The sequence below is a fragment of the Scomber japonicus genome, chromosome 9, assembly GCF_027409825.1.
Source record: "Scomber japonicus isolate fScoJap1 chromosome 9, fScoJap1.pri, whole genome shotgun sequence".
Lineage (NCBI taxonomy): Eukaryota > Metazoa > Chordata > Actinopteri > Scombriformes > Scombridae > Scomber > Scomber japonicus.
The window spans coordinates 35,936,642-35,950,551 of NC_070586.1; the positions used below are offsets into that span (position 1 = coordinate 35,936,642).

General features: G+C 38.3%; 1 protein-coding gene across 1 annotated transcript in view; it reads left to right on the top strand.

Annotated features, from left to right (window-relative positions):
* Positions 1–13,910, top strand: part of cacna1ba (calcium channel, voltage-dependent, N type, alpha 1B subunit, a) — a 172,499-nt gene that overhangs the window by 157,033 nt on the left and 1,556 nt on the right. Inside the window, exons 47-50 of the mRNA XM_053325836.1 lie at positions 2,145–2,280; positions 3,209–3,328; positions 9,205–9,243; positions 11,551–11,785. Of these exons, the coding sequence (XP_053181811.1) occupies positions 2,145–2,280; positions 3,209–3,328; positions 9,205–9,243; positions 11,551–11,785 (530 nt within the window). The remainder of the gene's footprint in view (positions 1–2,144; positions 2,281–3,208; positions 3,329–9,204; positions 9,244–11,550; positions 11,786–13,910) is intronic.

The following is a 13,910-nucleotide window of genomic DNA, read 5'->3' on the forward strand; positions in this document are numbered from 1 at the left end:
TTTGTGTTAAGGAGGTTTCAAAAATACAGCAAGCAGTCAAACCACATATAAACATATTTCCACCTATGAAATTTTAATTGTAAATGATAGCCTATCCTTATTGGATATCAGTTACTAATTGGACACTGCATCTGATCTGACTTATCAGATACATCACAACAGCACTGGAGTGTTATATCTGAGTGAAGACATTAAACTCAAGTGTATCCCAAGTTCTATAATTTATCTGTTTTATGATTCACCATCTAGTTAAAAAAAAAAGATAACTGTCTGAACAACAAAATAACCACAAGCCAGTTCCTTTATTTTTCTTGTCATGATCTGTTATATTGTAAATACTGATCAGACAACAGTAACCTGTTGTTTTACTAGTAGTAGCTTTAGCTAACCTGAATGTTTATAAGCCTCCTCTTGATACACTGTCATAACTTACCTACTGTCTTTCAACCACTTTGAAAAGCTTTTTTTCATCCCTGCAAAATCTTTCTCTTTCTCCCTCTTCCGTTTTCTGTTTTGTGCCCCCGAGAGCTTTATTTTCTGTCTCTCCATGTCATTAGGTCCCTGTCATCAAATGACAACACGATTCAAATGAAAACACTCCTGCTCTAGCGCGTGCTCGAGGGGGCGCGCGCCGGCGCTCCGGTATGGAGAGGCTCTCCGGTGCCTTCACCTCTCTCCCCCGAGGGGAGGCGATTATCGGAGGGGCACAGGAGGGAGGTGGAGGGGCGCGTAATCAGTGACGTGCCTCTGTTATTGATCATATCATTTACTACACATGCACAAACGCTGTTAAATACAGAAAATGCAGACTCGAAATAATTTTACCCCCATCGCTTTGGCGCCCCCTCAATTGTGGCGCCCCTATGCGCCGCATATAGTGCATACCCACTTTTTGCGCCACTGAATTTAATCCTAGGCTAGGTTTAATGCATCAATGCATCACTGGAAATAAAGAGTGGATATACTGCTCAAAGACAAAAAGCATCAAGACTGGACACAAAGACGAGGTTTTACTACATCTACAATCACCACGGTTACCAAGAACATAGGTCAGGTTTAGCAAGAGGACACAGAAAACATATGTTACATTCACCACATCAAGACCAAGGATGTGATCATGGATCCAGCACTAACACTAATATGAATGACTGGTGATTGCTTTAGGAGTCTCTAATGATTGATGACTCATCCATGTAGTGTTGCAGATGAGCAGCAACAGTCCATAATGATGGATTCCATCAGATTGTCCAGAGAGTCTTCTACAGCAGGATCACCAGAACACTTAGTCAATCACTAGTGTTACAGTTAGTTTGAATTATTCAGATGAAAACAGCATGTTGATCAGATTGAAAGGGAAAGTCAGAAGCAACTGGATGTCACCTCTCATCCACAGAGCCTCTTCAGTAGTATATATAGTATGGAGAGAGTGAATTCATTAGATAGAGCCCTAAATTTACAACCCTTCATTTCATTTGATTGTCTGAATTCCAAGCCAATGAATCCACCAACGCAACACCCCTGTGTGTGTGTGTGTGTGTGTGTGTGTGTGTGTGCGTGTGCGTGTGTGTCTTTGTGGTTGTTATATAGGGAACAGTGAATAACACATCTTGACTACCACGTTGGATGTGTACTTTTAGCCAACTTTTATTCTTATTGTACTCTAATCTGAGCGACTCATCTTCACTCACTCAGAACTGAAGAAGCTTTTCAGATGGCAGACATACACATTACACAATTTCACACAAGTCCAGCTGCATTTCAATTCTAGATGTGTGACCTGGATGAAAAAAATCTTGTCATAAATTATTCAGATGGTTTTTTTTTGTTGTTTAGTTTTTTTCTGCATTGCCTTCACAGCCAAAAGACCAATGAACCCTTACATACTGTTCATATTCTCACTCAATTGTGAAATATACACAGGTTGGATTTGTACATTTGCATAATATAAAAATGTGTATCAGGGTTTAGGGTGTTAAAAATGGCTCAAATTTGACTCTGAACAGTATGTAAAGTTAAAAAATGTTTTTTCACTGTTAATGTACTAGTAATAAATGTGTATGTGTCAGTAAATCATGGTTTCACTATGAGACATTGACATTGCATTGTTGTGCTATGTGCTGTGTGGTGGCTGCTGTAACACACAGGCCAGGTCATGAGCACAACATTAGGTCTTCAGCTTCCTGGGTGATAGAGAAACCCAAGGAAGGGCCCCGAGCCAAGCAGAAGAGAAACCTGTCCAGGGGCCCGTCAGAGGACACACCAGACACCGCTGTCATTCAGGTACTAAAGATAAACACCTGCTCAACATCTGTATATGAATATAAGCTCATTAAATACAACATGTTATTGTGATTAAAAATAGTTTATAGGCTATGTTTTTTATTATGTTCTACTTTATTTTATGTTATATCATTATCATTATTATTATATGATTTTTATCTGTGTTTCTTTTGTCTTTTTAATTTATTTCTCAACCTAGTTTTTAGTCCAGCTTTTAAAAAAAGCTATCTCTTTTTTACTTTTCATTTTACTTTTGTTTTGTCTTTTTAATCTAATTTATACTCTAACTGGTAATAAAATCTTGTTTATTTTACTTTATTGTATCTAATCTTTAATTGAATTTAATCCAATCTTTTGACATTTGTATCAGTCTTCTTTGGTTTGAGTGCATTGGTCTCAATTTGCTTTCTTTTTTCTTGTAATTAGTTTTTTATTTTTGTTCCTTCATCATGTTTGCTCCTTTTCTTTATGTTGTCGTTTATCGACACTTGTTCTGTCTTATTACCAGCTTGTGAATCAACTATGAATCACTTTATATTAACCTGTATGAAAGCTGCTGTATAAATAAAGCTTGAATAAAACAAGAATAAAAAGTAAACTTTGGTGGTGTCAGTCAGCTCAATAGTTAAGGACTGTAAAGGACTGATGGCAAATCATAAATAAAGTCTAAAATAAAGGCTAAATCTGTGTGAACTCTACATTATCATTGGACAGAGTTTCATGTCAGAACCTACTTGCTAATGCAACTTTTACTACAAAATAAAAGTAACATGTAGTCATTACTTCCTTTTCCCTTCTTCACACAAATACTACCACACGTGCCAAAGTTTATTCCTACAATGATGCTAACACAGACGTGTGTGTGTGTGTGTGTGTGTGTGTGTGTGTGTGTGTGTGTGTGTGTGTGTGTGTGTGTGTGTGTGTTCAGGAGTCAGTGGAAATGAAGAAGATGGAGACCAGTGCCAGCAGTACAATTCCAGTTCCTGGTTCAGGTCTGGAGAACCAAGGCAGGGCTGCTTCTATGCCTCGCCTCAACGCTGAGCTGCAGGTAACACTCATCTGTTCCTCATCTCATACTCATCTAGTCTGATTTGTAGTCACTCATTTGATTCTTATTAGTTATTATCAGTATAAACTACATTTTAGTCTAATTGTTGTCATTAATAGTGTTCAAAGGCAAACAGCTGTCACCTTCTTTGATATATAAATGAACTGTGACAGTTTGGCTTTATTACAGCTGTCTGAGGTTAGCTTGAGATAAGCAGCTAAAACATCAGATAACATGAACACAGTAATATTCATTTAGCAAATAGCTACAGTAAGAATTAACCAGCTATATAAATCCTGCACTCAGTCCTTCTGATGATCAATAAACACCAGATATACACTCACCGGCCACTTTATTAGGTACACCTTGCTAGTACCGGGTTGGACCCCCTTTTGCCTTCAGAACTGCCTTAATCCTTCGTGGCATAGATTCAAAGGTACTGGAAACATTCCTCAGAGAGTTTGGTCCATATTGACATGATAGCATCACGCAGTTGCTGCAGATTTGTAGGCTGCACATCCATGATGCGAATCTCCCGTTCCACCACATCCCAAAGGTGCTCTATTGGATTGAGATCTGGTGACTGTGGAGGCCATTTGAGTACAGTGAACTCATTGTCATTTTCTAGAAACCAGTCTGAGATGATTCGCACTTTATGACATGGCGCGTTATCCTGCTTGAAGTAGCCATCAGAAGATGGGTACACTGTGGTCATAAAGGGATGGACATGGTCAGGAACAATACTCAGGTAGGCTGTGGCGTTGACACGATGCTCAATTAGTACTAAGGGGCCCAAAGTGTGCCAAGAAAATATCCCCCACACCAGCCTGAACCGTTGATACAAGGCAGGATGGATCCATGCTTTCATGTTGTTTACGCCAAATTCTGACCCTACCATCCGAATGTCGCAGCAGAAATCGAGACTCATCAGACCAGGCAACCTTTTCCAATCTTCTATTGTCCAATTTTGGTGAGCCTGTGCGAATTGTAGCCTCAGTTTCCTGTTCTTAGCTGACAGGAGTGGCACCCGGTGTGGTCTTCTGCTGCTGTAGCCCATCCGCCTCAAAGTTCGACGTGTTGCGCATTCAGAGATGCTCTTCTGCATACTTTGGTTGTAACGAGTGGTTATTTGAGTTACTGTTGCCTTTCTATCAGCTCGAACCAGTCTGGCCATTCTCCTCTGACCTCTGGCATCAACAAGGCATTTGCGCCCACAGAACTGCCGCTCACTGGATATTTTCTTGTTTTCGGACCATTCTCTGTAAACCCTAGAGATGGTTGTGCGTGAAAATCCCAGTAGATCAGCAGTTTCTGAAATACTCAGACCAGCCCGTCTGGCACCAACAACCATGCCACGTTCAAAGTCACTTAAATCACCTTTCTTCCCCATTCTGATGCTCGGTTTGAACTGCAGCAGATCGTCTTGACCAAGTCTATATGCCTAAATGCATTGAGTTGCTGCCATGTGATTGGCTGATTAGAAATTTGCATTAACGAGCAGTTGGACAGGTGTACCTAATAAAGTGGCCTGTGAGTGTAGATGTAATAATATTACATTTATTAACCTTTTCAGAAATCACATGCCTTTCTACATTTGAACAGCTATTTTGTATCATTTCCAGTCCGACTGTAGATACATTTAGTCTATCCATCTGTGATCTTACCTAACATCACCAGTAGATGTCACATTACTGACATGTGACTGTTACACACTATACATTTCAGTGAATATCATCAAAACTCATCTGCAGTCTTCTTCTTCACTGCCTTTGTTGGTTTATCGTAGAGGTAGAGCCAAATCTGAAAATGATATTCAGAAAAGCACATTAGTAGGTTTTTACAAATATTTATTTCATACTAACATTTTATAAATGACAACATGTCAGATAACAGCATGCAGGTTGAGATTTTGGTAACAGCTACTCTTTCTGGGGTCCACAATTAACATAGATCCCAATACAGTTATATAAATACACAATATTATACAGAAATGCAATACATACATACAAAAAGATGAAAGAACAAAAGAGAGCATGCAAGAGAGTAGCAATATATGTTCAAAGCATATAGAAAAAAACACTAGAAAGAGGAAAGAGAAATATAAAGCCACACACATTTAGACAAGATTGTAACAGTAAAGTAAAAAGAATGTCGTCCCCCCATTAGTTCAGGGCAGGCACATATGGTAGTCTCTTGGGACATTATACTGGAGCTGACCTTAAACATGTTAGTGTGGTACAAACAAAAACTGGGTTGTTTTTTGTTTTCTTTTATTCAAATACAAATCATTTTAATGCTTCTACTGTCTCTCTGCACATCCTAAGCTCATTGATGTGTGGCATAGTGTGAAACTATTGGCAGAACTGCGTATGGGTCACCTGGACACATTCATTAAAAACCTCCTCCATAAAGCTACTAGAGCTCTAAAACTCCACATGGTCTTTTAATAGTTCCAATGTTCCAGCAGCACAATTTAAAACTCTCTTTTTACTAATTGGGGGCAAACATGTATGCAGCTCACTAAATAAGACTTTGTTTATTGTACTTCTGCTAGTAGGTGCATTCTTGTTTAGTTGTAATAAACTTTGTCAATATTGTTTTCAAATGTTACTTTTCCAGTTTAGTGTCTGGTTTTCATTGCTCATCAATTACAATGTTTTGCCATAGTTTTGGGCTGTAGCTGTAGCTTAACATTGCTGACTAAGGGAAAAAGCTTGAGTTTGCTGCACCTACATTACAGAGAGTCAGAGTCTCTTCATCACAGCACAGTGAACTGTCACGTAAAACATTAGTATTGAGAAAGCAGGGAGGAGCTGCGACTCACTATTCATCCAGTTAAAGCTGAAAAACTCCAATGAATCCTTCACTAGATCCCAAGAAATATAATAAGCCGCTCATTTCCCCGAGTGATGTTGATGTTGATCGATCGGTGCGTTTTTAAAGTGCATTCCTTTCACAGCCCAATTGGAAGAGCCGTTGTTGATCCTACTCTCTCTGCAGAGGAGAAGACTACAGTAATCTGATTAGATCCTGGCCGTCCGCCAGCTATTTGTCCGGTATCATTTTTCTCCCTATGCCAACCGAAAAGATGATAGTGGCTCCAAATGGCTTGGGGCCCAAGATTCACTGGGAGAGGAAGATGGTAATTAGGTTACAGTAGAAGAGAGAGAATTTGGAGTGGGGGATTAATGAGAGGATGTAAGGAACGTGGGGGCGGGAGGGTTGCCTTGTTGACTTGCTTGTCTTATTTTTCTCACCTTTTGAAACAGAGGACAGGAAATCCTGTAGCCAATTCAATTACTGCTGGCCTTTTGGAAATTGCCTGCTCTTGCTTTTGGAGTATGATGGGAAGTCGGGGGCTCCGGCTTCAGTCCCGGCCAGTTCAGCTTTCACTCACAGTAGATTGCTTTTCTTTTGCTCAATTTTGAGCTCGGCTTTGCCAGGATCAAGAGCTGACATCTGTTAATACCGGCTCTCCTCAAGGTCCTTCTTGTCCGTCCTGTGTTGTAGTGACATAGGAAACCTAAGTCAGTCACTCAGTCAGTCAGTCAGGACACTAAAAGCATCTCCTGACCTGCTGCTCTACTCACAATGAAAGCACATCCCACACTCAGTTTCTTTAACTCAGCTGATTACAGGGACATTCAATACTAACGGTTGCAGTTTCATCACCTTTTAATACAATACTTGCAGACCCCCCTCGTTTTAATTTGCTGGGCTCGACCCCCTGTCAGCCCTTCTCCTGATAACAAGGCTGGCAGGAGAGAACAGAAGGAATCAAAGCTGATGTGTTCTCAGAGATGCTCCTAAGAGGATGTGCTGAAAGAAGCAGAGGGAGTCACACAGAGGAACAGCATCCTGCAGAGCATCATTCTGTCTTATTGACAGCTGATGAAATGTGTAAGAAAGATCACAGCACAGGACTGAAGTGAGATTAATGGTAATATGATATGTAGAAGACATTTCCTTTCTCTTCTGGATTTTAGCATACCTGTGTGGTGAGTTCAAGGTCTACATCTTTACTTGTACTGTACGCTAAAATGTGGTTACTGCTTTCACATACAGAAGAGTAAAGGTTTGCAATGGAAACACACACACATCCTGATATACATCATGTGACTAAATCTCATATTTCCATCATCTTTTTACATAGTTCACATTTGATGTTTAACTGGCACCCACATTTTAATTACAGCATCTTAATCACCCTGTTCCTCTGCTCTGTGACCCCGACTGGAAAATATGATGCATTCCTGGAATTGAATGAAAATGAAGACGTTTATGTCTACTTATCAATAATGTAATATTCTGAATTGTGCCATTATTTACAATGATTTACTTTTGATGCTTCTGAATATTTTGCTGCTAATACTTGTATAATTTTTATTTTTATTTATAAGTTTTTACTTTCTTGTTTACTTGCGAGACATGAACTAGAAAGAGTGTTTTTAAATAATGAAGGCATCAGTTCTATTTAAAGCCACTATGTGTAGAGTTTGAACAATACTGACCACTACACACACTGTACTGAAAGCAACACACACTACACTAGCTTTCATTGGCAAAACAGCATCAGAATAATCAGAACAATTCTATGATCACTTATAGGGTTGCAAAGGGGTGGAAAGTGTCCGGTAAATTTCCGGAAAGTTTCCGGTAAATTTCCATGGGAAGTTAAGCTGGGGAATTTTGGAAATATTCCAAATTGGAAACTTTCCATGGGAATTATGGGAATTTATGGGGATTAAATGGGAATTTATGGGAATTTATGGGGATTAAATGGGAATTTATGGGAATTTATGGCAACTGAGGGTAATTTAGTGGAAAGGTATCATCATTTGATTGATTAATTGGATAAAAAAAGTCCACCCCTTCATTAAAAAACATTATTTTAAATTGATGATAAAAAAAGGTGCACAATGTCGCTTGATGTCCCTGAGCTGTTGAAGTTATATTAAATTATACAATTATTTATAATTTAATATAAAAAAAACAACTAAATGTTATTATTCTTAATGGTTTCACACACAACTCTGAAAAAATACAACAATGTGTCTGTGAAGCTGCACATCCCTGAGGGGGATGTGTCTAATGTATCCTGGTGGAGATACAACTCATAAAATCCAAATATACAAGATGTTTTTAAAACTATTAGTTATTGTTATTTACTTAGGTGCAAATGATATAACTAGTTACATCAAAGTTCCACTCCTGTCTGTTAAAGTGATATTTACTGTATAAATTGTGGTTTATTTGGTTTTGACCAGTTTTATTTTTTCCACCATAAGGCTAAATATAGCACTTACACATAAAAATATCCCTAAATATATTCCCATATAATGTCATCAAAACCACAGGCTCAAAAGTCTGGCTTCAAGTTGTGTGCTCTGGGCTCAAAAATGTGGTCTAGGATTGTAGAAATCATCTGTGCATGTGATGGAGGAATGCACAGTGCATGTAGGGGGCGTGGCCTCAGTAGCCCTGCAGTAAACAGTATGCTATGTGAGCATATGATAGCATAGATATTCAACTGTACTGCATGATATCTGGTTGTTTTAGTCAGGATTATGCTAAAATATTATTTTACACAACTATATTTAAGTTCCCTAATAAGAACATACCTTCAGTTTAGTAAATTCCCAGTTAATTCCCGTTAATTCCCATTAATTCCCGTTAATTCCCGTTAATTCCCATGGAAAGTTTCCAAGTTTGAAAATTCCCGGAATTTTGCAACCCTAATCACTTAAAAGTTCTACACAAAGTGGCTTTAAGTAAAAGATTTGAACCTGACTATGACCAAAATCTTTCTTGATTTCATTTAACTTTTTCCTCTGCTGTTGTTTCTTTCTGTTTTATCTTCTCCTTCTGCATGACAGCGAAGCCACTCGCGGCACTCTCCAGGGATTCATCTAGCTGTATGTACACACTGTCACACAACACCTATACTCATCTGTGTTTCACATTGTGCTGATCTATCTAGTCCAGCTGGGTTCAACCCTCAGTGTGCCAGTACTCTAGAATCAAATCCTAAATACACAGTCAGTGTGATGGGAGGTCTCATACTATACAGTTAGGTATGTCTGGTTCCTGCAGTTGGTGCTGTATATTTGATGACAGTGAATATTCATCTTTTGTCATTATACACATACTGTAGATTCTGTATGTATGATGACTGATGAATATGAGTATTACATTACATTACACTGCCATTTGTGTAACTGCTAGAGAATAACTACTAATCATTAAGGTGTATGCCTAATAAGTCAAAATTGTCCAAAAAATATGACTATCAATATATGTAATGATATTTTGTAACGTCATACTGTTATTAATATAAAAGCTGACCTATTGTGGGCAGCAGCTCTGTTTTTAGTTAGAATGTGTCAGTGTCAGCAGGAAGCATGAACTCTTGTTCCATTTAATCAATGAATCAATCTCATAACTCTTGTCCTGACAGAGACCTTTGTTCACTGCTCCAAGAAAAACAATCAACAGCTTCTTAAGACAAATGAAGACATTTATTAATAGCTAAACGTCTTGAGGATACATGATAAAGCTTTACATAGTAAATAAAATAATAAGAGTAAAATTAAATAATAAAGGAAATTATTCCGAAATAGTGACTCAAAGCTAACGTGTTGCAACAGGGAAAACTAGTTTAACTTCTCTAAAGGAATGTGTTTTCATGTTAAGGTTATTCGACATCAACCGTAGATCACGAAGCTATGTTATGCCTTGCTGTGGATAAGTCGTGTTGCTGCAGGTCTTGGCAGGACCTAGGCAGAACAGTGTGGTCTGTGTTACAGTTCAGTCTTTGTGATACTACAGTGTTGAACAGCAGAGAAGAGTCAAGCTGTCTGAAGCTGCTCAGAGAGTCTTTAAGTCGGCTTAACTGTCAGTTTGTGTTCTGCTCTCAGCAAGCAGACAGAGATCCTGTTAAAGTGTTAGTTTCTTCTTCAGATGTCGTAAACTCTCTCTCTCTCTCTCTCCCTTCAGCAGTTGTAAACCTAAAAATAAAATACTGTACATGACTTAATATTACAAATAAAACAAAAACTAACTGAAGTTAATAAAATATTAAGATATGAATATACTTGATTGAAGAAATAACAAATAACTACTTTACTAATTGAACTACTAAAATATGATTGTTACATGTGGTTAATGGAGCAACAGTTAAACACTCTTAACATAAGGAAATTAAATGGTCACTAGAGGGCAGTGGTGTAACATGTAGAAGACATTGTAATGAAATCTCAGTTTGAAATGAAAGAAAGGCTGTTTTATCCATCCAATTAAAGAAAAGGCTGCAAGATGCAATATATGTTCAATTGTCCTAGAAATGTAATGGAAAACTGTCTGTCATCATATTTCAATGAAACAACAAGTGTTATTCTGTATCAAACATTATGGCAATCCATCCAATAGTATTGAAGATACAGTATTTCAATGTTACCCAGAAAAAAGTCAGTAGGATTCATCTTCTGGGGACCATGAATATCTGTTCACAATGTCATGGCAATCATCCAATAGCTGTTGAGATATTTCAGTCTGGACCAAACAGGTGGATGGATGGATCTCATGGTCTACTTCTGTTTAATTACTCTAAAAACAATGCTCTTAAATGATGAATTATATTCACCAAAATCTGTATCTTATCAGGTATCAGTTCATTCTCCACTTTATCTCCAGAAGTAGAACAGACATCACTGAGTTCAGATGTTTTTCTAACAAATGCGTGTAAATGCAGGGAGTCTGAGATACAGCTCATTTTAAATGAATGAACTCCCATTTATCCTGGATGGGACATCTGCTCCTTTATCTTTCAACACACAATGATACTATTGTTATGAAGTTAGAGCTAGACTGTGAGTGCAGGCCGGCCAGGTGTTCTCACTGCTGCTCTAATGTAAAGCTTTATCATTCCCTGTGTTTCATGTGGAATGATATCCAAAAATGAATTACTGCTCTAATGTCTGTTCTATTGGCAATGACTTTAATCATAAGTAGGGTAAATGAAACTCTAATTTCAATGTGTAAACATACCATCTACATGACATGACATCTAGCATTCTAGTTGTGCTCATCTCAGAGCCTCAGTGCAACAAGGAGGAAACTGTATGTGCTTATTGTAAGAGTCAGCTGTAGGAGTCATATGGAAAGGCACCTCTCTGCTGGATGAAAGTCAGACATTCTGTCCCTCACTGTCCCTCCTCTCTCAGTCTGTCCCTGATGCCAGCCCGATGAAACGCTCAGCCTCCACTGTGGCCCCACAGCACCCCCAGGAGGTCAACCTGAAGGACTACACCCTGGAGAAACCCAACCAGGACAGACCACACCACCATCACCACCACCACCGCTGCCACCACCGCAGAGACAGAGATAAAGACAGAGACAGAGAGAAGAGGCAGAGGTCTTTAGATACACCTCTGGCTGGACAAGCTCCCGGCTCTGCGGGTTAGTCAGCGCGTACACACACAAAGACACACACACACACACACACAAAAACACAGATCATCTTTTTCTAACCTATTTAATATCTGTAAAACAAATCCTAAAAAATAATCATATTAAAAAAAAAGATTAATTAAAATAATAAATAATTAAAAATCACCTTTTTGCATGAGCTCCTCACTCCTGAAATGTACATTTTTGATTTTTGATGGTTTGATGACAGACTCATGTTTTTTCCCCATCTGAAATGAATTTATGATGCACTTTGGAAATAACATAATTACAATTATAATTATTGTTACTAAATGACAGCATAAATTATGAAAGATAGGTATAGGTACAATGTATCAAGGCTGAAGATGAGAAGCAATTACGATGATTTATCCAGTCTGATATTTGCATCAAGGTGTCTTGATTTTAATGTCAAGTGTCCAACAAGTATAAACACTTGAGAGCTGTACCTTTATCTGCACCATAGAACAATACATCCTCTCCTTCATCCTCACCTCCTTATATGTGAGAGCTGGAGAGCACTTCATGTAAGAGAGTGAAAGCTTGGCCACCCTGCAGGCTCTCAGCTGTGATAGAGATCAGCTTCACACAGCTCACACACATGCTCTTTATTACTCAGATAAAAGAGACTGACAGACATGAACAGCCAACGACCCGCTCATTCATCATCAGCCTCTCTGCCGCTGAGACGGCGCAGAGAGAAAAATGTCAGCAGATATGATAAAAATCCGCTTTGGTGTTAGTGTCCGAATAATTCTGCGGCACAGGTCTGTATTTCAGCTGCTCGTGGAGCTGACACCATGAAGAAAGAAAAGTCTGTCAGTATGACTTTTTATATGAAATAATATGAGCATTATTCTTGGGCTGAATCTCCTGACAGATGGTGCCTCATGTTTAAAACAACATGAGTGATTGTATTTGTTTCAGAGTATGAAACAGTTGAATAAAACTATACATGCAGTCAGAGGTTCACTTTTAAACATTGAGCACACAGTTGCATTCAAACATGACTGGAGTTATTTCTAGAGTGTCATCCTTTATAAGGGATTTTTAAGGTGCAACTAAAGGCTTTTTGATGGTTAATTCTTTACTAATGCTTTATAGATCAGTGATAAGTCATTAATAAGAAGAAGAACGTTTGTGTTGCCAGGTTAAGGTAAGGTAAACTATATTGATGCCTCTAGGGGTAAATTCAAAAAACAGTAGCCTTGTGATGGTGAAGTGATAAAAAATAAAATCAAAATAAAATATGTTATATGTTACGAATTTTAATCTCTTAGTAACTTAGTTACCAGTAATAAAGCCATTAATTGAGACTTATAGACTCTTTATAAAAGGTGTCTTGTCTTGGTGTTAGAATGTTATTACAGTTCTGCAAAGGCATACCAACCTCCAATCTGAGTCAAATATAAGTCCACCTGGCAATATTACACAATAAAAATATACAATACATATTAGAAAATACATGATCAGATCAGAGGCCTGGAAGTTTCCAACAGCATATGTAAGAAGGAGACAGTGTTGTACTCAGTAGACAGCCTGCAGGCCAGATGTAAGAATCTTTCCATCAATAACCAGGAGTGTTTGTGGAGGTCTTAAAATGAGCTGGACACGTTTAGCAGTGACAGGATTAGCTTCACCCTGGACTCCCTCACACTTACTGTTGTCTCCCCCAGTGCTTTCTATACTCATGGTCAACTGTTCCACAATTAGATCATATCATATGTTTATGATCCCGACCAAGAATCAGTTGGAACATCTGTTATCAAATCATCTCACTCTGAAAGACTTTAAGGATACCTTTCCAAGACCTATAAGAATTTGGTAGATGTTTCTAGTGTGATACTATAGATAATATCTCACCAAAAGTTTCTCATTTGTCAGCAAACAGGAAGAAATCCCTTGTCATGAGGACTGGCAGTCAAACTTGTCAACTCAAGATACTGAAAGATACAACTCAAGGCACTAAAATGATCTAGAGATACTGTCCGTCTATCCTGGGGATTAAAAAAAAACAACAAAAAAAAACACTTTCCTGTAACAACAATACAGTCCCAGAAAAGCACAATAGTATTAGTTGCCTACCAACAGTGCTTTATTGTTAGACTTGGACTTG